The following is a 24,996-nucleotide window of genomic DNA, read 5'->3' on the forward strand; positions in this document are numbered from 1 at the left end:
GGCGTGAGCAGCAAAGTGCGTGTGTGCGTTTGTGTGCACACCGGCAGTGGAAGAGGTGTCCTCTCTGATGCACACTGCTGCCCCAGACAGCAGGATTGTATATTACAACAGTATGAATACAGAGAGATGGGATGGTGAAGAACTTTGGGTCAGGGAGCAGGGTTGCATCCTTCACACACACACACACACACACACACAAATAAATACACAGAATACCCGCACAGAGTATGTGTACGTGTTCACAAACACGCACAAACAGTTTGGCTCGCTGTGACCCCGACACACAGAGAGGCTATGGCTCAACTCACCAGCCTTTTATAGCATGCTGCTCACACTGCTCAGACTCACACACACACACACACACACACACACACACACACACAGGTCTGGGCACCATCTGCAGCCAAACACTAAACCACAGGCTGTGATTGAGGCAGACTGGCCTGCTCCTCTATATTTTCAGTCTATATATTCAGTCCACCCTGGGCTGTATATCTTAATTATGTGCTCTACCTCTTTTCCTAAAAGAAGCGGTGATGGAGTCTGCCAGTCAGGCACTGGAGCAGCAGCAGGCCACTGAAATGAGGCCCTTCCAGTCTTTATGGGGCCTCCAGCTCAGCCACTGCATCATTACACGACTTTTAAGCTCTGGACAAAAACACAGTGGATGCCTTGTTCCCCGTGTCTTTCCTGGCGTAACGCTGCATAATAGAAGCGATCCTGTTTATGGCATTTTTTCGTCTCAAGCTGCACGCCTTCAAAACAAACTGGAACTCCGAAACTTTTCGGGAAGACTAACAGGCTGTGAAAGGCTGTAATGAGTAAATAGCTCAAAGGGTAGAAGGGGAACAAATAGCCAGGAGGATTTTAGCGCTGTGCTGTGCTCACTGATTTGTCTTTTCTCTCCTAGCGGGTTGCAGCTTTAGGGTCGCTGCCGTCTAATACACACACGCGCGCGCGCACACACACACAGACACAGGTTAGGCTTTGCCGTTTCAATGACTCAATCGCATCTGGAGCTCTCCATCGATTGTGGTCAGTGACCCAGCAAAGGCCCATGTGGCGAGCGCCTTGCTCCACCTCTCCGAATCAGACCACATTCAGAAAGGAAATCAGTATCATGGCCGCCCCTGTCCATTAACCAGGAGGTGGTGCTACCGGGATGTAGAGCACTACTTCATCTTTTTGCTTACATAGCTGAAAGGCAGACAGGGATTTGTTTGGTAGGGGTTTTCATAATAGCGGGGATTTAAAAGGCTTTTCTGACACCTGGAGTTGTAGACACTTCCTCAAAGACACAGACGTACTCTGTTTTACTGTCGGTGTCGATTTAGCGGCAGAGAGCGCTGAGAGGTTCACAGTCAGGTGACGCTGCCTACTTGAATGCATAAGATTCTCAGACTTGTGATCTCTTGTTCAGTTGGCTCACCGAGAGGAATGAATGGCTTGCTGCATAGCTCCAAACTCGCATGCACGCACACCCACGCAATTAAATCTGATGCTTAGTCATGCACATTGCTAATGTGCCATTAAACGCTCACATGCGCTGTGCATTTTATGCAGCGAGCTCTGGCGATCGGTACGCATAACATGGAGGCATGAGCTCAGCGGCCAATGTGCAGCCGCAGACTGGCTGGCCTGCTTGCAGACCCTGCAGTTTGTTTAGCAACACTCCTTTTGACGACGCCCGAAGGGTGCAATTAAGCCCAATTAGAGCCTGTCGGTTTTATTAAGAGGCGCAGACTGGCCAGGCTCGGGGGCAGTGAGGGGTAGGAGGGAGGAGGAGGAGGAGAGGGAGGAGGAGTCTGCAGCACCAAGCTATCGCTGCTCTTGAGAAACTAGGCAAGCACCACTGAGGGGAAACTGGTGTAAATACACTGTATGCCAACTAAACAGGACAGCTGTGGCAATTATGACTAGGTTGGACTTTTTTAAAAAAGCCAAGCACCGGATCAAGTCCGCTTCTGCAGGTAACCTCTGTTCAAATGCAGAGAGATTACCATTGTGATGGCGCACAAACGCCGCTTAGAAGCGCAATTTTGTGATCAGAGAACCTGCAAGGATCAATGGATGACAAAACCAACTCATCTATAAATACTCACTGGCTACAGTGAATGCAGACATGTGTGGATGCAGATGTCACAAAGCATTTTCGGAAAGGGGTTGGGGGGGTGGCTGTGTAGTTATGCGATTCTGCCCTGATACATTAGTGTGGCAGTGAAAAGAGCAATACAGCTGGCTTGGAACAAAAACTGCAGCATCGCTTTCATCAGCAAATCAAAAAAAAAAAAAATAGAAGAAGAAGAAGAAGAACACAAATGAATGTATCATTTTCTCCCCCCTCACAATTCCTTTTCCGTCGACCCCTCGACAGAGATGTTTACAGATAGCTATCATTCCCCCTCTTTTTCACATTTGTGCTTGGACATGTTTCAAAAGACCGGGCCTTTTCATCTCCCCTCTCGCTGTGAGGAAATTTGCTCCTTAATGGCTTTCAAAACAGGAAGCGCAGACAATAAAAAAAAAGGAGAAGTGAGAAGAACGCTTCGCTCCCCGGTCACCCCCCCCCCCCCCCCTCCCACCCCCACCCCTCCTCCTTCAGTCGACGCATCCTTTGCGGAGCTGAGTGCTGCGGCACACTGCTGCTCTGCCAAGGTGCCAACTGTGCCAGTCACACTGACCTCCATCTGCAGGCAACTTGATACCATCTCTTCAACCGCCGCGTACTCCCACTGAATGGGTTTGCTCAGTCACAGTGAAGTCTGAATGGCATTCAAGGCTCAGGCTTGGAATTGTGTTTCAAGTTTGTGTGCTATTGTATTCTTTGTTCACAGCTGCTGTGTTACAAAAAAAAATCCTTTATCACTAAACTGAATACTAAAACGGTTGTACTGGAGGAATGCACACAGGAATACATTACTGCCAATGTGCAAATCATCCCACTATCAGGCAAATTAGAGACGATTTAAAAAAAAAAATTATTTATTTATTTTAAAACAAGTCTTTATCAATGACCCTCGGAAGAGTAAGGCTGAAATGCTACGGACCGGCTCAAATTACTACTTAAAGATGGTCTCTTGCCAAGTGCTAGCCTTACTATTTTTAATAGTATATGTAGGTGTCTGTTTACTCATGTTGTATTCATAATTCCGCCTCCTGCAGGGCATCTGTGTCCACTGAGTGCCCTTGAACATGCCATGAGTAGTCTTTCTGCGCCTCAACTAAAAAGAAACCTGAAAGACAGCTACACACGCTTCCGCACAGTTGGATAAAACACACCTTAACCACACAACTCAACCTCACCAAAGAACTGGCTTTTTTTCAAAAGATGTTCAGAAGAGTGGTTTTTTTTCCGTTTTTTTTATCTCCTCGTCTTTGCTTTTTCTCTCCCTGGGAAAAACAAATGCCTCATTTTTCAGTTTAAAAAAAGAAAAGAAAGAAAGAATCTTTACTCCCTCCTCTCCCTCCCATTGTGCCATTTCCGTGTATGGAAGTGTTCCCTCCCATTGATTTTCTCCCAGCCAAGGCCCTACCCAACACAAGCTGTTTCCTTGCTGGTGTCATCTCCTTGTGCCTTTCTCCTTTTAACTGTGCTTTACTCTTGGCATAATATACAACTGCCAAACTGGTGATAGGGAGGGAAGAGCAATGGGAGGAAAAGCTGATAAATGCACTCAAAAGTTTTGGCTATTGATTTCTTTTTGAAGCAGATAGGGAATAAAGAAAACTGTTCAAAGCTACAGAGAGGCCCTTGTTTTGATCACCACTACAGTCGAGCCAGTTGGTAATGTTGTTGGTAGTAAGGCATTGTGTGTGCAATGTTTGCTTTGTTGTGCAGTGTGTTACAGTTCAGCCAGAAGGCTTATTAAATGCAGAGGCCAGCATGCAGTGCTATCACTGATGGATGCAATCATAGAGAAAAAGGTTTTAATTCCAATGGAGGATGTCAAAGTGAGCACACAAAACACTCCAGCTGTGTGAGGTAACACAAAAAGTTTTTAAGTTTATAGCAAGGGAAGGAAAGGCAGGACTGAAATGGAGGAACAGTGGAGAAAAAGAGGGACTGGAATATCCATGGCATCCATCTACTTAAGACAGGACACCGCAATCAAAGGTGACACAGTGCAAAAATCCAGATATGGAGGGAAAAGCTAAGCAGGAACACTTTCCAGCAGCAGCCTCTGCTCCCCTACTCAGCCAGCCCTCTGTGATGTGTGCCTGTGTCCACTGGGGGCTACAATTAGTCCATCAAACTCATTCAAGCCGGGGATCCACACCGCCTCTCCAATACCCCTTTCTGATTCTCCAAAGCCTGCGCTCCTCCAAAGAGACAGGCAACTTGTAAGACTAGGGGAGGTAGCCTTTGATGTGCCAGGTTTTACCTAGGCCTCCCTTTTTTTTTTTGTTATTCTCTTTTTATTAAACAACCTATATAAACACAAATAATCCAAAATAAACATATAATCAAGAACAGACGTAAATAATAAAAAAATAAATAAATAAAAATAAGAAAAACAGACGGGTGTACCCTCTAGTGTGTATGTACTCGCACACACATATTCACTCACACACCCATATTCTTAAGCATACATACACATACCTACTTACATATGTGTTCACTTGTAGTCTCATACATACTAACATATACATATAAACACATAACGATTCAGAAATGTGGCATATATAGTTACAGAGATTCAAACAAGATCGGGTCTCCTTAACCGGATGTAGTGTTTCCATTTACCCCAAATTTCACTAAATATATCAAACTGGAGTCTTTTAATGAAGGTAATTCTTTCCATTTTAAACATCCCATGTACAGTCTCATGCCAATCACCCAGTGATGGAATTTTCACACTAAGCCATTTCTTGGTAATAATTTTACGGGCAGCCAAACTCAGGATACCATACAACTGCTTAGACATTTTATCTACATTTACTGAGTATAAATATCCAAACAAAAGTTCGTCCCAATTAAAGGGAAGCTGCATACCAAAAATAATCTGCAACTCAGAGTGGATCAATACCCAAAAAATGTTGATCCTTGGGCAAGACCAGAACAGATGAAAATGTTTTACTCCTTGGGCCCCACAATTTCTCCAGCAATTAGAGTGATTAAAATAATGTTTACTTTGTGCAGGGGTAATAAAAAACCTACAGATACTCTTCCAACCGTAACATCTCCATGTATTAGAACTAGAAATTCTCCACTGAAAAGCGCACTGCTCATACCAAATGTTATCTGATATTGCTATATTTGTTTCATTTTCCCATTTTTTTTTGATGTAGGTAGTATTCCACTTCTTAACCTCTTGTATACCCTTGTACAATCTTGAAATCACCTTAAGGCCTGTGTCAGCCTGATAAGCCTTGACAAATATACTCAGAACAGGTAAAGAAAAAAGATCTGTTCTCTTAGGTATAAAATTATATAGATGATGCCTAATTTGTAAGAACCTAAAAAAGTCCGTTTTACTTAACTGGTATTGATCTTTTATTGATTGGAAGTCCCTAAGAATTCCCTTATCGTAAAACATACAATATGCCGTTAAACCTTGTCCAGACCATTTTTTATATCTTACGTCTAATTCATTAGGTAAAAAATCACTGTCAAAAGCGCACCATCTTAAAATCCTAACCTCTTCAATCCAATCATTCTTATTAAGAAATTGTAACCAGAGTTTTAAAGGTAGGTTAATCCATTGGTTTCCTTGATGAATTTGTTTTTTAATAAGTGTCACATCCCCTAGAATTGCCTGAATTGGAGAATCTTTTAAGGTCACTGTTTCTAGTTCTTTCCATCTCGCTTGATAATCTACATTACACCAACACACTAATGTCCTCAATTGAGCAGAAATATAATAGTCTTTCAAACATGGGAACCCCAACCCTCCTTTGTCTTTAGCCAACTGAATAGTTTGGTACTTAATCCGTGGTTTTTTCCCCTGCCATATAAACCTAGAGATTATTTTGTCCCATTCCCGAAATTGTTTGTCAGTTATTTCTACAGGGAGTGTTTGGAATAGGTAGAGCATCCTGGGCAAGATATTCATTTTAACTGTATCTATACGTGATTCAAAATTTAAAAATGGTAATAAATTCCATCTTTTAATATCCTCATTTATTTTATAACTTAAAGGATTAAAGTTTGCATTGTATATCTTAGACAGATCTTTAGTAATATTTACTCCAAGATACTTCATCTGCTCCGTTTCCCATTTCAAATTGGCTTTAGCCTTAATTTCATAATTGGGCTCATAGTTAAAAGTTAATATCTGAGTCTTCGATATATTTAGTTTATAACCTGATATTGAACTAAAGATCTCCAGAAGTGACAATAGCTTGGGGAAAGTAGTGTTTGGATTTGTCAAATAAATCAAAATATCGTCAGCAAACAAGGAAATCTTATGCTCTCGACCCCTAATCTTGACTCCAGTAATAGTATTGCTTTGTATTACACTTTGACTCAGGGCCTCTATGAAGAGAGCAAAGAGTGAGGGGCTTAGAGGACAACCCTGACGTGTCCCTCTCTGTAGGTTAAAAACATTTGAAAACGCCCCGTTAACTTTGATTCTTGCCTTTGGTGATTTATATAATGCTTGTATAATCCTGATAAACGATTGATGGAATCCGAATTTATCCATGACTTTGTATAAAAATTCCCAATTAACCCGATCGAAGGCCTTTTCTGCATCTAAGCTCGTAAGGACCATCTGAATTTTATTTTTCCTAACATAATCAATAACGTGTAGTGTTCGGCGAACATTATCTTGCGTTTGTCTCTGCTTAATAAAACCAGTCTGATCCAAACTAATTATCTGAACAAGAATATTTTCAATTCTTTTGGCAAGAATGTATGTAAATATCTTAAAGTCCTGGTTAAGAACACTAATGGGGCGGTAATTTCCACAGTCAAGCCTGTCCTTTCCTTCTTTAGCTATTATAGAGATAGAAGCCTCATTCCAAGATGGGGGAATTACTCCCGTCTTTAAAATATAGTTGAATGATGTTCTCATCAAAGGAATCAGTACCTCTTTCATTTCTTTATACCAGTCTGATGGGAATCCATCTGGGCCTGGGCATTTATTCGGTTTCAATTTTGTAATAGCTTTTTTAATTTCAAATTCAGATATGTCCTTGATTAGGGTTATATTCTGTTTTTCATTCAACTTTGGTAAGTCGAATGAATCTAAAAAAGATATCATACCTTTAATATCCACTCTAGGTTGTGTATATAGTTCTTTGTAGAATTTTAGGAAGGCTGACTGTATATCTTCAAGTTTATACACAATGTTATTTGTTTGAGGGTCCTTTATTTTATATATTGTATTTTCTAATTGTTGTTTTTTTAATTTATAAGCCAGTAATTTAGCAGATTTGCCTCCTACCTCATAGTATCTTTGTTTTAAAAAAAACATATTTTTTTGTATTTCACTTGAAAAAATTTCATCGATTTCGTTTTTCTTCTTTTGTATTTCTAATTGTAAGTTTGTAACTGCGCTTATTTTATGGGCATCTTCAAGATATTGTAGTTGTGTCTGGAGTTTTCTTAAATGCTCATTTCTCTTCTTTTTTAAATTAGCGCTGTAACCTATGAGTTTTCCTCTTATCACTGCTTTTAGGGCGTCCCATAGAATACTTGGGGAAACTTCTTCATTATTATTTTCCGCTATATAATCTATTATATCTTGACTAATTTGTTCTTTCATCGTGCTTAGAATACTTGTATTTAATCTCCAGGATGTAACTCTTCTTTCATATCCAAGCACTACTTCCAGGTACAATGGGGCATGGTCTGATAAATCCATCACTCCTATCCTGCAATTGATCACCCTGCTAAAATCTTTTTGGTACATAAAAAAATAATCCAATCTAGAATAAAATGAATGAGGGTGAGAAAAAAAGGTATAATCCTTCTTGTTGGGGTTTAGTTCTCTCCATACATCTATGAGCCCTACGTCCTTTAAGATTAATTTGATGTTTTTGGTTGTTTTATTCAATCCCGGAGCGTGTGGGTTTGATGAGTCCAAGGACGGGTTGAGGCGAACATTCCAATCTCCTCCCAAAATCAGAGTACCTTGTGCCTCTCCAACAATCAATTCAAAAACCTTTTTGAAAAATTTTATCTCTGATCCTGGGGGAGCATATACATATATAAGAGTAATCAGTATACCCTCCAGGTACCCTTTGACTAACACAAACCTCCCCTCCTTATCACTGATTTCTTGGATGCATTCAAAATTTAACCTACTAGAGATTAGAATTACCACACCCTTTTTAGGACTCTGAGGGCAGGAAGAGGAATACTGATTAAATTTCCATTTCTTTAATTTATCATGTTCGAGCTTCGATAAGTGAGATTCCTGTATAAAGGCAACTTCTATTTGTTCTCTTTTTATTTTTGACATAATTTTACTTCTTTTAATATGGCTCCCCAGACCATTTACATTAAATGACACTATTTTAGTTACCTTACAGGGCATTGATGTACGACCTTATATAATTCCAATCTCTGTACATAGCCAAAGATCGAAAGGTACTCCCCCAAAACAGAAAAGAAAAGAGAAAAAAGAAAAGAAAAAAACAAAAAAACCCCCCCAAAAAAAAAAACATTATACAACGAAAACATATAATCATGTTGACTTCCAAAAACATAATCGCTATATTAGCTATATTTGGTGAGGGAAAAACTCTTCTGTCCACTTGTGGAAGAGTGCCCTCTCCGGCACACAGGCCGAAAGCCCAGTGGTCTGTAGGGTCCAACTTATTGTGCAAATAAATGACCCGACTTTAATGTAATTTTATATGCCCTCTTTATAAGATTAACTAATTATATAACAAAACAAGTAAATCGAAATAAAATTCATATTCTCAGTTCATCTTAGGTCTCAATATTCTTGAGTTTACCTCTAGTATAGTGCTCCGTCACACACTTGCTGTTTATCCACTGTCATCTTGGTGCCTAAATATCTGAAGGCGTTCCTTGAAACCCAGCTTTGGAGTAGAGTTTCCACCTTTCTTCTTCGTACTTGTTTGCCAAGTGTGCTGTTTTATTTGATCCAAGAATGAGTCTCTGTCTTTCACAACTTCTACCGATAATCCCCTCTTCACCATATCGGTAGTCGCTTCGTGCGCCGTGTTGTATGTCACAATTCCCTCTCTGTAGAACACCCTTAGCTTGGCCGGGAAAGGCGTCTGGAAGCGAATATTGTTCTCTTTAAGCACCTTCTTCGCTGTCGCATATTCCTTTCTTCTTCTTTGTATCTCCGGGGCATAGTCATTGTCCACATATATCCTAGAATCCATAAAGTTGAAGCCCTTAGCCTGCCAGGCCTTCTTAATAATGTCTTCTTTGTTACGATAACTTGCGAGTTTAACTACAATTGAGCGTGGAGGGGCTCCTTCCGGGGGTTTTTTGCCACGTGCTCTTTCAATTCCCAACACCGTGGGGCGGGAGAGACTCATTGTCTTTTCAAATAGAACCTCTACGAAATTGACAACGGATGGAAATTTGTCCTCTTCCCCTTCCCTCACGCCATATATTCTAAGATTCTTGCGACGTGACCGTCCCTCTAATTCCAGTAGCTTAGATTCGCATCGCAACTGAAAATTTGCCATTTCAATTAGCAGCTCCTCCGAGGCCTGGATTCGAGTCTCCATTACGTCTATGCGTCCCTCTGCTTCGTCGAGTCTTATACCAATGCCGACGACCTTCTCCCTTATAGCATTAAACTGATCATTTGTGTCTTTTCTAAAAGCACGTAATTCTTTTAATATCATGTCCATCGTAGCTGGGTGGTCCTTCGCTGTGGCGTTAGCATCGGGTTGCTGGTCTTCTTCCATATTGCTGCTAGCTTGCGACGAAGCATCTTCTTCCGCTTCAGTACGTTCTCCTACATCCTTTTTCTTGGATTTTCTGGGCATTTCTATTCCTTGGTATAGTACCCCACAAAGATAAATCCAAACTTTTTATGTTTCGAGTTAGGTAAATTGGGGTAGAAAAAATGTCGGGAGCAACTATCCTACACAGCCATCACACGACCCGCCAAACCGGAAGTCTCCCATCAGGCCTCCCTTTTTGCTCATATCAAGGCTGAGGAGATATAACAATTAAAATGGCGGGACAGGCTGACGTCGCGGCACGTGCTTGCACAGGCATGTGCCCACCTGTGCGCCTAGGACACTGGCCTTTGCAAATAGAGGGAGCACCACAGCCTGCTGGAGCAATGAGAAGTCACATGCAAGTTCAGATATGCTCTTTATGCCAGTGCTATAAATCTGTCTTGTGGCTTCTCCTGGCTTCATATTGGCTGCTCCCCCCACCTCGTTTCCGTCTGTGTCTGTCAGTTAGGCGCTTTTTTCCCCTGTAGCAACATTTCACAACCTTTTTTTGGCCTGTAGCAGCTTAAACTAATCGAGAATTTTCATTATTTATGAACTATTTAATTAATTTATAAAGCAAAAACATCCTCCATGTTGTTGTTGGATTTTTCTTTTCATCTTCAGTTTAAGAATCTGCAGTCTTTCTGTTTTGCATTAATTAAAACTGAATAGCTTGGGTAAACAGGTAATCTGGAGGTGCCATCCTGGGCTATGGGAAGTTCTGGTGGAGATTTTTCTGACATAACATATTTTATGGAAATTTAAGTGTTTTTTTTTTAAAAAATGTTTCATTTCATAGGCTTTTATTTTAAGTGTAGTCTTTCAAAATCACCCCTGACTTGTCATCTGCGTGTCAAAAGACAGAATGTGTCCAGAACCCAAAATGAACAAACTCAGAGCCTGTGGTTCAGGGCGAGCTGCTGCGTTTCGTTGTGTAAGACCCAGCTTCACTTCTGTCTTTGCTCCAGTGGGGCTCGGTGGCAGACAGCCAGGTAATTACACAGCACTGACTACCAGCTCGAAGAGAAAGGGCCAATACCACACACACATACACAAAAACACTTATTTGCATGCCCAAAGTATACAGCTCACACAGTCCCACCTGCACACACACACATAATCTGTCTTGCATTCTCTCTCTCTCTCTCTTCCCTCACACACACACATGCACACCGTCCCTGCCAAATACAAAGACTACATTATGTCAAGGAGGATTACAATGACTCCAACCTGACCCGGCTCTGCAGCCGCTCTACCTCTGGCGTGAGTCTCCCTGAATTTACTGTTTGGGGCTAAAAGACTGTCCAAAGTTTAAACAGGTGTATACTTATGCAGATGCAACAAGGCTCAAACATGTGGTCTGCATTAGCTGCTGCAGTGAAGCCAAAGCTGGAGCAGGAACCAAGCCCAGCTTGTCACTTGGGGTTGGTGATCTATTCACTTTCCATGAATTCGGGAAGTGGACACTTCCTCAAATTCCAATATAAATGAATAAACGAGACGCTAGAAACATATGCTTATTTAATCTCCGGCATAATTCAGAATTGTGAGTGGACTGCTTTAATTATTTCCGAATTGTTGTAATTGAATTCATGCATGGGAGTAATGGGTTTAGCACTGCTCAAGTAAAGAAATAACAAGACAATCAACCACACTGAGCGCTTTTATCGGTTTTATTTAACTGCTTTAATCCTCGGCGTTGAACCCAGAGGTGCGCAGAGATCGCAGCGTGACGTCACAGTTTCACAAAGCAGCGTAACGGAGTCATAACAAACTCTGCAACAGTCTGAAGCCTTAAAACCACTTGAAAAAGCAGATATTCTTAATCATCATCAGGGCTGCAACAACACTAATCCCAACAGGCTTGCCACTTCCTTTGAGTTAGACTTCAAATATGAAACCATTAAGACTAAAGTGATATCTCGCTGCAGTGAAATGTTTGTTTTTATTATCACATATTTAAAAAAAAATCTTCACATGAAGCTGTGAAGTCAATGAATCTATGGCCAGGGAGCAGCAACAACACGAGTTAGCCATTTCAATCTGACAAAAAGCACAAAAGATTCAAGGAGTGAGTCGGCATAAAGGCAAGTAAATTGCACCAGCAAAACAAAAGGGAAGTCATGCTTCAAGGAAGCAGGAGGTATTCTCTCTCCCTTGTTGGTTATTCCACACTATTTTTTTTTCCAAAGAAAGGATCTTGTTTTAAAAAAAAAAAAAAAAGGAAAGAAGGCATGGATTCCAGTGAATGCCAGTGAGAATCAAGCAAGCTATTCATGCTGCCAGTTGATTTAGGCACGCCTCGCTACACACCAATCAGCCCAGCCCCGGCCTCGCCAGCCACTCACTTGTCTGCCATTCCAACACAAGATGGAGACAGTGCCAAAAGTTCCAATTAAAATATCCATTTGTGATGTCTGTGCAAGAAAAAAGAAAAGAAAAAGAAAACAAGGACCGGGCTTTTTCGATAGCGTAGGAGAAAATACAACAAAAGCTGCCAAAATTCTGTGGACAAGCCACATACTTAAGAGTTTTCTGTCTACACAAACTAAATAAGTACGAAGAGTGTGTATGTAGGCAGAATGTGTGTGTGAGGGAGACAGGGAGAGAGACGGACTGAGCGTGTGCGTGCACGGGAGTACGAGCGTCTTGTTATGGAGGAACAGAGCATGTTGCAGATAAGAGGGCGATGCTGTTCAAAGAAAAAGGCAGGCCGGTAAAGTGCGCGCCGATTCGACATCATCGCCTTACTGTCCCTTAATGAGCCTGGAGAGGAAGTCTGGTGTCCACAGAATGGGCTCCTGTCTCACTCCAATCACGCTGCCGGGCTTTTTATTCAAATCTCACACACAACTGTCACGCAGCCAGTCTGGCCGCGCTGTTTATCTTACTCCAGGAGGATGTTAACAAGACAAATGAATGAATAAATACACAAATAATGCGTTTAGGTAATGTTAATAATGTATGAATTGGAAGCTGCTTTTTGACAGTAGCGCTGCACTAAGGATTCTTCCCAACTTTGGTGACAAGCTTGTTTATTCTTTTCCCAGCATGCACTTCTCTGCATCTTTCGAAAGGCACCGTCTAGCCAGCGCTGGGCATCTATAGCACATCTCGCTGATGAGAAAAAGCGGTCTGACACATTAGTTTAGACTTCTCTCCCATGAAAAGCAGCCAATACCCTGAGTATTGAGCCATCTCTCGCTTCATCCAAAAACCTCCAGGAAGATGATCCTCCTTAATCTCCCACAATGCAGCTCTCCTTTTCACCCCATCATCATTCCCTCCTGCTATTACTTGACTGATTCCAGTGACGTCTTTAACGGGCCGTTCAATTAGAGCAGACGTTTCAGAATGGCTGGATAAATAAATACAAAAGCGTGCTCACACCTGCATAGCTATGCAAAAAGCAGTCGTATCACAGCGTCACCTGCCTCAAAGAAGTGTCCCAAACTTCGAGGACTATTAGAACAAACAAAAACAAAAACAACAAAAAAAGGGAAAACAGGAGCAGAGGGGGAAAAATAAAAAAAAAACACTCAAAGAAACTGACTGAGTAGGAAAATAAGCATCACATCAAATTCCCTCCCCGGGCCGAGACAAAAGCGAGGCCTGGTACTCAGACACTGTCGACTGCGCGCACTTGGAAGACGGAGGGAAAAAAATAACAACCCGCACATCAAAACCAGAGCCAAACAAATCCAAGAAAAGTTCAGATAGGTCTTCATTGGAACCGCAGAGAGGAACAAATCAAATAAATTGGGGGGTTAGTCTCGTTCAGGCTGCCCCGACAAACCAGGAAACACGGTTTAGGATATATGAGGAAGGTGACGGAGGACGATGCTAAATGACTCAGAAAGCAGATACCCCGTGTTTACCCCTGCAAACTCCAAAAGAAAAGCCCCCTCTCCTGTTATAACGCGGGTGGGAGAGAGAAAACTGAATTCGAGGCAGCTTAAGTGCTCTCTGGAATCACTCAGCATTCCACCGTCTCCGACACATACACATTCACCGAGTCGAAATTTGACTGCGACAGTGTATTCATCCATAACTGTAAATTGTTCTTTGGGGAATTTGGCGGGGCTTCGTACACCCCACAACCCCTTCCCATCTTTCCCCGCTACAGTCCCTGTATCCTTGGCCTTTCCAAAAAGCTGTCTCCATCACTCTCAATCACAAGCTGCTTGCTCATATGTAAAGAACAGACAGTTGCCAAAGCAATTGTGGGATCACTCCGTGCTAAATCATTATAAAACCAGAAATATCTGTGAGGCCACAACAGTGATCCGGGGCTTATAAAGACGAAGGCAACAATAACTCATTGCCTATGTCCTTGAAGCACCTTCTGTAGTTGGATTATTGATTGCTTTCTGATTACTGTTTGCATTTATTAAATCTTTTAAGTACATGTTGCTTGTCTCAGATGCCTTCTGTCTTTCTGCTCTATAGGCCACAACTTATGTGCATCAGCACTGCTAATAAAGGGTTTAAATATCTGGGCGGGAAAAACTGGCAAAACTTCCAAAGTTTTTAAATTTTACTTCAAGACTTTAGTAAGAAAATTAAATGGTATATGTTTAGGAGACAAGAAAATACGCCTACCACTGCTTTTATTATTATAATTTCTAAATTTAATTTCCAATGCCATATTGTTTTATTTGCAGGCTCTACTACAGTAACTTTGCGTGATTAAGGCTTTATACTGCCTTGGTCCGGCCCCTCGGCTATTCCACAGCCCTAAAGCGCCAGGGCTGGCTGGGATATATGATCTCATTGACATCACTGACAGATAAGAGTGGAAAAAACTGTCTAAAACCCACCCTCTGGAGCAGTCTGAAGTCCATACGCTACCCTCACAATTTGAAAATTTGGCCATTTTAAATACAAGCGTCCATCATTCTGACAGCATGAGAGAATATAAGGAAAAGGACAGTAGATCCAGGTTCTAGTTACCAGATTTCTCTTAAGTGTACGTCCAAGTCTTTGATATTAAACAGTAATATATACTAAACACCATGCCTGTGCTGACTCAAGGATCAGACAAACAGCTGCTCCCCAACTTTGCTACTTGCCCCTGTTGTAGTCTGGTTGTTGTTGTAAACTGACAGTTTCCTACATAAAGAAAAAGCCTGACTTCTCTTTGTTGTGGCTCAAAAAAAAAGGCATGCTCCTCTGAAAAGTGATTTTTTCTCAACTACAGAAGGCTGTCATTTTGAAAGAAGCACAATACTGCAAACACACCTTCACTAGTTGTGTGTGTGTGTGTATATATATATAGAGAGAGAGAGAGAGGGAGAGAAATATATAAATATATATATTCAACCGCCCGCTTTTTTAAAACTAAAAAAAGGGCAGTGATACCTGCACAACATGCATGCTACAAAGAATTTGTGTATGTGTGTGCATGTGCTAACAATCAAGAGCCAAAAAACACTAAATTCTGCAGGCCACCCCTGGGATATATTCTCTAAATCTCTTCACCCCGTTCTCTAAAGTTCACTTCCAAACTTCCTGGAAAAAAAGGAGCAGAATTTTCTGAGGAAACACAAAGAGGGTTAGTGAGAGTAATAACAGCACGGAGTAATAACATTTTGTTTAATCCCGCACAATTCTGCCTCGTACCACAGTGAGAACAGCAAACCGGCGAGGCGGTGCGGCGAAAAGAAATTGCCACTCCTGCAGATGGACCTGTGTTAGCAGCAGAAGTAAGAGGTAGGAGTTTGTCTGCAAGAGAAACGCCACAAACTCCTGAAAAGTTGCCATGAGCCACTGCTACCCTCCCACTGCCTCTTCCCTCCTCTTTGTGGCTCGGCTGAAACCTCAGGCCTTTCCTTACTACTGCGGGGAGGGGGGGGGGGAAATGAGGTCAAGGATCGCCTTACTCAGGCCTGCCTCCCCTATGGTCACCCCCTCTTCACCACCCCCCGCCCCACTCACTTAAAACCTCATTCCATCACTGTGGCCAAATCCGCCTCGTCCGACTCTCACTCCGCCCTCCACCGCTCCGAGTTTCATTTCTTCCCTCCCCTCTTCTTTGCTACCACCCACCCTGCGCACTCAACCCGGTGCTAATTGGTAAATCTGTTGAACCATGTCATCCCTAACAATGAGACACCTGGAGCTCTGTCAAAACAAGTTTCTCTGTGAAACGGCCTCCAGTGTTAATACAGTAGCGTACCGAGACGCTGAGTCTGTTGTCACTCGCGAGGCTGACCACAGAAATGCAACCAGGGATCGTCCTATCTGAGGACATGTCTCAAACGCCAGCACACCCCGACTGGCGGCATGTGAGGATTGGTTTGTTGTAAATTAAGATTATTCATTAATATTACTCCTGAACCTTGACCCTGTTTCTTTGTGCAAATAAACTCTGACTTGATTGTCATGTTTTTCCAAAGCCTACTTAGTTAGGGGCTTTCGATCCACTCCTTGAAAGCCTGAAAGTCAGAGCTCAGGGTTAAATAGAGTCAAACTCCTGAATGCACTCACATAAAAGTTATATCATAACCTGACTATCTATCATCTAAATAAGTCACACCTTAAACACAAGGACACTACGCACACACACTCCTGTAGACAAAGATTTGTTTGTAAGACACGAGCACACACACACACACACACACACACACACACAGAAAAAGACAGACAGGCACACCCAACAGTGATCCTTACAGACCTTGTCAAACAAGTTCTAGCAAAGGCACTTGTACAAGAGGGGAGGGGGGGGGGGGGGGGGGGGGGGGGGAATCGTGTCAACGTCGACGGAGGAATGTTAACCACATTAACAGCTGATTTCCCTTCGGCCTGTTTTAAAGGGGCTATGTTTGGGGTTTTTTCCCTCCTAACAACAAAGGCTGCACATGGTGTGCAAAATCAACAAGCAATTGATTAGTCAAACAATTCAAGTAAGCAATCTAGAGAGCCACGGACGTCTCAGAGGAGATTAAGACGTCTCTGATGGGCTTCGTAATGCCAGCCTCTTTCTGACTTCCCAATGCCCGACTGAAGCAAATCAAAACAAGGCTTAGCGATGTCCTCAGAATGTCAGCATTGCAGTAGAAACAGGACTAACTTTACCTGTGAGCTTTAAAAAAGATTCCACAGAAGTTGTAACCAATGAGTTGCTGCTCTTTGATAAAATCTGGACCCAAATGCCAGGAATAAGGAAAACTCTCAATATTCAAAACAAGTGCACAGACAGTGGCAGAGTTAAGGGTGGCCAGGGGTACCCACTGCCCTCAGTGTCTAAAACAGTTAGCCAACCCACACAAGCAAAAATGAAGCCGGCAAAGGAGTTTTGCATATACAAACAGAACTGCAATTTCATCCAATTGATCATATTTTCAACTCCAATAACCTTATAAAAATTATTTGAAACAGCAATAAAAACAATAAAAAGTATGCAGGGTAGTCTGCATACTAGTCTCAACCTGGCTACCCCCATAAAAAAGGTCTTACCCTGCCACACATCTAAAAAGGACGTTACCCATTAAAACATGCATTATTTTTTTCTTACTCCTCTTTTAAAAAAATGTTATCACTAGAAAGATCTGGAAAGTAAAAACAGTCACATGCAAAAACATTTTCAAAGCTGAAAAGAAAAAGAAAAAGAAAAGAAAATCCAAGAAGTTAAATGGATGTAAAAGAATGAAGCCTGAGCACCGTCCCTCCGGTACCATCTCCTGGATGAAGGCATTTTAGACATTCAAAAAGCACATTAGCATTAGAGCAGCAGCACTGAATTAGCGCAATAAACAGCAAAGCATAATCATCATCATCATCATCATCATCATCATCATCACCAGGATTTCATTTTTCATTCTTATTTTTGTTGCTGTTGTTTTAAATCATCAATTATCAGTTGTTAATTTGTGTGTGGAATCAACCAAAAATAAAATCCAAGAAGATATTTTTGGAATTCAAAGGTCTCTCACCAAATGAAATTGGTGAAGGCTCAGATCTGACTGTCCGGGGAATTCCCAGCGGAAGGGCCCCTGTAAGGCAAAGATGGACGTTCCCAAGTCACACAATTATATCAGCTCTCCATCTCATCTATTCTTTCTCTCACTCGTACACTCTCACACACACACGAACACACAGATATCTGCACTCAATCCCAGCCGGCCAGGTTTTATGCAGAAAGCAACGTGTTCTCCCTGGAAATAACGCATCCCCCTGGCCTTTTAGTTATTTAAGCAACTGCCTCATCTCTGCTGGCTGAGCTTTCTCCTGGGTGCACGCTCGGCCCCGTTATGACTAATTTTACTCGGAGAGAATGGGAGAACACTGGCTCGGCACGGGGTTACGCAGTTGTCAGTACTGGCTGGCTGGTTGTTCAAACAGTGTTTCACTTTGGTAGAACATTTCATCTCCTCAGCATGCGCACCTTCACATATGTTCAGCAGCAGTCAGCTGATCTGGGGACTTAGCGTCGCCACCATTTTGGCAAAAGCTCAAAATATTTTAACTGCAAACAGGCGACAGGATGAAAGGTGTCACCAGTCGTGCTTTTACTGATGGCAGAACAAATTACGCCTGAAATAAAATGATGGCGACTTTGAGTCCCCAGAGCAGAATTTTCAGGTGTTTTTACCTCTCTGATATAGGCATTAAAATTGTGAACTACATTACTAGGTTTTCAAATACCGATTTTTTTCTTTAAGAGGCATTCAGAGGTTAAACTGGCACATTTAAAAAGATCGATAATTTGCCTTAAAGTTTGGGATTATGGAGGACAGGAGGAGAAGAAAATAAGGGCTGGAGATAAAGAGCCAAGAGGGCGAGACACTTAACTATGTCTTTAAATTTAATACACACACTTGACAAAATAAATTAAATATTTAACAATTTGTATTCTCACTAGGTGGCCTGTTAACAAGTTATCAGGTGTTTTAACACATTAAGGTGTTATGTTCCAAATCCTAGGAGCACGAAGACTCTGAGCTTTGTTGTGGTGTTGTTGCTGACTAAGCCAACACTGAGTGGATTGTCTGTGGGAACAAGCCACCATCCAGACTGCTGGACAGATACAATGACTGAGGTGCTCTCATTTTCATTGTCACAGTTCCCGGGCCTGACGCCATGTCTCAACTGCCTCAGATTTTGGCCCGAGCCGATGATGTAAGCGTGACCCCTTGAACAAACTCCTTGTCTGGAGAAGACGGCGAGTGACAGCGGACAGTCACAGCTGTCTCTAATCTGAGAGCTGGACGGCACCGCCAAGAAGAACTAGCCTATGTGGATGGAATCTTCAGTGGTGTCACGTGCTAAGTTGGATTTACATATTGGTGTATAGAATGACAAAATGCAGTATTAGTATTAGTAAACTCAACTAAGAAAATACTTGCACATAAAAGAATCAGATGAAAATTACTTGTTATGTTTGAGATGTGCAGTGAAGGACAAGGATTGATGCACGTGAACAAAAAGAAGACAAAAGGTGGGGTGGAGTAGAAGAGGTTATTTAGAAGAAGGCTTAAATGCAGAAGGAAAAAGCAGCTTAAGGCTGACATAAGCCAGGATAGAGAAAGTGCGCTGGGTAAAGCCTATGGACAGTTTGTGGGTGGTGGCTGCTGACCACGGGGTCGCTAATTAACAAGAGAGAAGGCTAGGCCTCCCGGAGGCCTGGACGATTGTCTGGACAGCCCAGGTGCATGGCCCATTCAGACCACAGGAAGCTCCCTTTATCCCTCTTCCCTCAAAATGGACAGAGAAGTGGTCAAGGAGGGTGAATGTGATCCTGTCTCTTTCTAATGCTGACCTTGAGCAGCAGTCGCACGACTATAATAAGAATCCACTGTGGTCTGTCTTTTCTGAAAGCATGGCTAAAGCTGCTTTTCCCCCCCCAACCTAATATCAAAAATATGTCACTTTGTATTATTTTCTTCCCAGCCTCCTTCTAGTATAGAACCGGTGAGAGCGAATGGGAGTAAAATACGCATGTTCAACAGTTGCAAAAGCTCAGGTGGGAGGTCTTACAAGCCGTAAAAATGCCCAGATTCCATCACTTCCTCCACACTAATTACCATACACTTGGAGCGAGTGCCCTTCTTCTCTTCATCCCTGAGCCCATGCTTCACTTCCTCTGACACACACACACGCACACAATGGCACACAGCGAGGTGCAGTCGGGAAATGGTTAACACTCCAGCCGTCCCCTGCTGCCAGTGAAAGCCCACAAAACAATGGAGACATTGTTCGTCCAGGACTAGACTCTAAACTCTAGGGTTGTGTACGCGTGTGCATGATTGTGCACGTGGATGTCAGAAAGTAGACTGTGTGCGTATGCTCTTAACATGGACATGCCCACCCACCATTCCCAGAATAGCAAATTAGGAAATGTGATTCAATTAGAATGGCATATCTTGGTTTCTTGGTACTGGATTAATTAAAATTGAGAAAAAAGAAGAAAAAAACTTTCTGAAAGTTGACAAATGATGCCATGACATTACCAACATGAGCCTGGATTTCAGCTACGGCAATACTGTTATGCCATCAACACATGCTGTGTAAGAGGTGGATTTCCAAAACAATCTCATGTTGTGACATGTTGTGTTACCAGTTAACGCAATAATCCCTATCTAAATAAAAGTATAAGACTGATTAAGTCACGCATATCTACTCCAAAACCTATCAACCAGCTTCAGGCTACTTCCTCTAGCCAAGTGTGCACAAACAGTCTTCAAGACCACAGTGTCAAATTAAACCCTCACAATAAAAAAGGCAAGTTGACAAAGTAAGGACTGTTTATGATCTTTCCCTCAGGAGCTGTGTGAGGCATAAAAATGTTTCTTGGAGTCTCTCCCTCTAGAAATACACATCAATAGGCAGATAAATATTGAATAACTTTCAACCAATGGCATGAAAGTTCAGCAGCGGCAGGTTTTGAGGCTGCCTGCGGGGTGGTCAGGCACTTCAAAAAGTCCTGCGTGCCCCCCTTTGAGGGCATGGTAAACAGGGGCATACACCGTGCCCTCAGAAAGACCAGCCGGCGTGAGGTCACTTCCTCTTTTTCTTGGCTGATCCTCCAGTGCTCCACCTCGAATGAGCCTTCCAGACAGAAATGACACCATCTGTCTGCATCTTTGTCCCTGCCCATCTCTCTGTGCCTTAACTTTCTCAGAGGCTTTATCTGCAGGCATCGATGTCTTTCCTTCTTTCTCCGTCTTTATATTGTTGTTTTAACTGTCTCTGGGTCACTCAGGCTTCAGATTGCTGTTATCGACAGGCCAATCAAGAGGTTCTTATCACTGTCGAAGCAGGATAAGAAGAGTCAAGGTGATTGAATGTTTCTTTGCATTTGTAAACAAAAAGAAGCTACCGTTTATAGCCCAACTGATTGATAAGGGGATCACGTACTAGATCTTGCAGACCTACATCTTGTAGATGTAAAAAAAGAAGACGAAGAAGAAGAAGGAGGGGGAAAAAAGGGCTTGACCGATGAGTGACACCTGTGGGAGTCCGCGTGGGGTTATCATTGGAATTCACTACGCTGTACACAGTTATCTGTCTTTTCTATATGTATGACAGCCGATATGATGCAAACCAGGGAAACATTCAATCACACTTCCTTCTCAGTCAGAGGTGGATGCTGGAGCAGGATGGAAGGAGTGGCAACAATACAAGCTGCAGTTCACATTCAATTTCATCACTTGTACTAACAGCCAGTTGTGTGCCTATGCAGCCATGCTGCAATGCCTCTGATCTTACCAGCCTGTGTACTCTATCAAACAGATCACACTGGGGTTGGGCAATATGACCACAGATATTACAATATATTCTCCCATATTGATCACTGTCGGTACTAATCACACTAAGAGTTTAAGAGCGCTCTCACTATTGCAATGTGATATTTCTTTGGCTCTCTGCTTACAAGTAAAGCCCAAAGAAAGCAAAAAGCACACCAAAAGGTTTATTTAGAATTCAGATGAGGTTTTAATTATCAAATCCAACTCACAGCCCTGTAAAAACCCATTTAGGAGATTGAATTGGGAAAAGGTTGCTTAGGCTCACTATTATTTTTGGCCAGAAATCACCTATTTAGTCCCAAACTAAATTGTATCCATGCTCAAAGCCCATCTGTGCCCACACTAGGCTTAACGGTTCCTTTTTACTAGGGGTTATGTTGGATGAACATATGTACATGTTGCTGCTATCTGCAAACTAGATGACCTACAGTGTCCAATGTTTATCTGTGGTACTGGCTAAATGTAAAAGAGCTAAATGTTTATAATAAGGATTTCTTTTCCGCCCACCAGCTTAAAAGAAAACGAGATAAACGAGAAAATAAAATACGGCCTGTTTCAGAATGTCACAACTGCAGCATCCCTATTTTTAACATAACTTTATTCGTCTTTATTTGTTTTAAAGAAGCAATTTTCTGTTACATTTAATCCCACTTTACTGCCTTAAAGTGTCCTTTGGCATAAAATGATCCAGGATTTTATTAAACTTGGGAGAAAACTGATCTGGCCACGGCTTCGCTTCTCTTCATGCATTTTGCTTTTACATCTCCCTGATCTATTACTTATGACCAATTTATGTCTTTATGTCTCTTATCTTTTGGTGTAACTCAATAGGTACGGTCTCTACTTTTCACTGTTGCGAGCTTATTTCTTCCATCAGTCTGGTTGTCCATCTTTCTTGTTTCATGTTTGTTTTTGCCCCATAGCCAATTTCTGTTTTCTGAGCTGGTGTTGCCTTTTTTGTTCCAAGCCTATTACTGTTTCATGCTTGACTGACTGTGTGGCGTTGTAATGGAGCTTACTCTGTCTTCTAAAAATCAGATGTTTACATTTATAAAATGTGCTTTAATTGCAATTATAGATCATTTTAGCAGCCAAATGAGGTCTCTAATTAAAGCAGTTTATTACAGAAGAAAAGCAGCATGACGTCACCCCCAGAGTCTCCAAAGTTAGAGCTGCAGCGCTTTTTCTTGTCCTTAAACTTCTTCATGCGGGGAAGAAACGTGAATTGTGCTGCACGGGTTGATGCGTATGTGAGGTGGTATTTACAGCCATATGACTCATAGCAGGATAAAACCTCAAGTATTTACCTGCAGCGTTTGCTGCCTACGACCAGTTTAATGACTTCAGAGAAGTTGGGACTCTTTTTCTCAGCGTCTCCGAAAATAACAGAGTAAGAAGAGGCCCCCTGAACTCTTTGGTATAAAAATAACACTAGCATCGCAGGCGAAGATAAGGAGGGCCTTAGCTGGGCTTGTTTTGTTCAGAATAACACTGTCATCACTGGCTCTTTGTCTTGAAGACCACTTTTGACAGGGTTTCTGTTTTAAATAAAAAGCCTTGTCAAGTCCTGCTATTTTTAAGCTATGTTGTGCTTAACTTAAATAGCCAAAAACACTAAAGAGGCTTTGGTTTGCCAACTTTTCAGCAAGCGTTCGAGCACGTATTTACTACACACCATAAATGTAAGTGAACTGATCAAATGTCATATGTGACTCAGAGGGACACTGTGTCTTGACAGTGTAATCTGCGTGACAAAAATCCTTACTAAGTTTGGCGTGAGCTCCAGAGTCATGATGACAACTGTGCAGCAAACACAAAAAAAAAGGGGGGGGGGTTACTCTGTAGCCATTACCACAGGAGATACTCACGAGGATACAAACTTGGAAGGTTTCTCCTTCTTAAATTTTCATTTTCATAACAGTTAATGCACTCCAAACAAAAGTAACAACTGTGCCAATAACGGCCCAGGGCGTTGATGGCCACCTCACTAATTCTGCTCAATCCCTACTCTCATTGATTTTCTTGGCTCGCTAACCCTGTGACCACATACGTACACCTCCCCATGTTCAACCTCTCCGCTGACCTCCTGAAAACTTTAAGCCTTTGGCTAACTATGAAGTTCATATTCAACTGTTCAATCTAGAACTGCTAGCCTCTTAGATATTGACATGCCTGGGATAGATGCTCTGTTATGTGCATGTACTGAATATGCCCCTATGGCTGTCCAGCCAACTCCAGAGTACTCCTCCAACTACATGGGTAGGGTAATCAATGCTGAAGGAACGCCCACACTTCTCTCAAAGGCGGTGTATTAGCAGCCCAGCGTTAGCCTATTCTCATGAAAGTTGTCAACACGAGACCAGTTTTTCCACCATCAGCCAGCTCAGCCTGCCCCGGGAGTTATCATTTTTCCCTGAGATTACAGCACCTGCCACAGCGGCCGCCCCTGATCGCACTTGCAAAACCTCTGCTTTCTGGGACCCACGAAACTGCCCTTGTCAAAGCGTGCACCCGCACAAAAAAGAAAAAGTTGATATAAAACTGACTGGGTGGTTAGTGACTGTGTTTAAGGGTAAATGCAAACAGCTATGCGTATTCAAGTCCAAGGGTTTGTTTCTGTTCAGCTCCGTCAGTCGTGAATGAGGGAAGAAAGAGATAAAGGACCGAGCGGCGTATTACTTACAACGATGTGTGCCGGTGAAGGGGACCTGGCATCTTTAAGTGCTTGTCTACTTTGAAGACTTCCTGGTTGAACATCTAGCAGGGGCCATTTCATCTGTAGGTACTGAATGGCAGAAAGGAAACAGAATGGAAAGAAAGAAACAAAACATGTTAACAATGCAGAAAGCAAAAACCAAAAGACCAAATTAAAAAAAAGACAAAAAAAAGGGGGAGACGACATTTCTTGACAAGTGTATGGATGTGGTAACTTAAAAACATGGAAACGCAAATAAAGATCTAAAGGCGGATGGTAGAAGGTGGTGAGGATGGGTCAAGCATGCACACGAGAGTCCACAGCAGCAGCAGTGGCAGCAGCAAAACCAAATCATATCAGAAACACATAGCACACATGTGGTAACCAGGCTCCATCGCAGGTTTAGAGCTCTACTTATCTTTAATTTTTTTTTTTTATGTTAACTAAGCAGCAGACACATGATTCAGTGACACATTTTTGGAGTTAAGGTCGAGTTAGGGCTGGCACTGTACGCAGCTTATGGCTTTAAGATGACCTAATGTCATAAATGTGACTGTTGTCAGACATTTTATTAGAACCCATAAAGTGGATAGAGCATGGCGTCTCACCACCACGCTCGTCTAAGACTAAACCTCTTGACTGCACTTATAAATGATTGACTTGGCCTCTATC

The 24,996-nt window shown here is 42.2% G+C and overlaps 1 protein-coding gene across 6 annotated transcripts in view; it reads right to left on the reverse strand.

Annotated features, from left to right (window-relative positions):
* The window catches only part of tcf7l2 (transcription factor 7 like 2), a 91,824-nt gene that overhangs the window by 37,723 nt on the left and 29,105 nt on the right, over positions 1–24,996 (reverse strand). For 3 of the 6 annotated variants that reach the window (XM_085361439.1, XM_085361440.1, XM_085361438.1), the window contains exons 4-5: positions 24,313–24,414; positions 17,817–17,876 (exon numbers count right to left, since the gene is read on the reverse strand). In XM_085361439.1, the coding sequence (XP_085217565.1) occupies positions 17,817–17,876; positions 24,313–24,414 (162 nt within the window). The remainder of the gene's footprint in view (positions 1–17,816; positions 17,877–24,312; positions 24,415–24,996) is intronic. The other 3 variants (XM_085361442.1, XM_085361443.1, XM_085361441.1) reach the window with 1 other exon arrangement.

This window comes from Diplotaxodon limnothrissa, linkage group LG8, assembly GCF_057381915.1.
Source record: "Diplotaxodon limnothrissa isolate DT_005_m linkage group LG8, D_limnothrissa_male_GT1.1, whole genome shotgun sequence".
NCBI lineage: Eukaryota > Metazoa > Chordata > Actinopteri > Cichliformes > Cichlidae > Diplotaxodon > Diplotaxodon limnothrissa.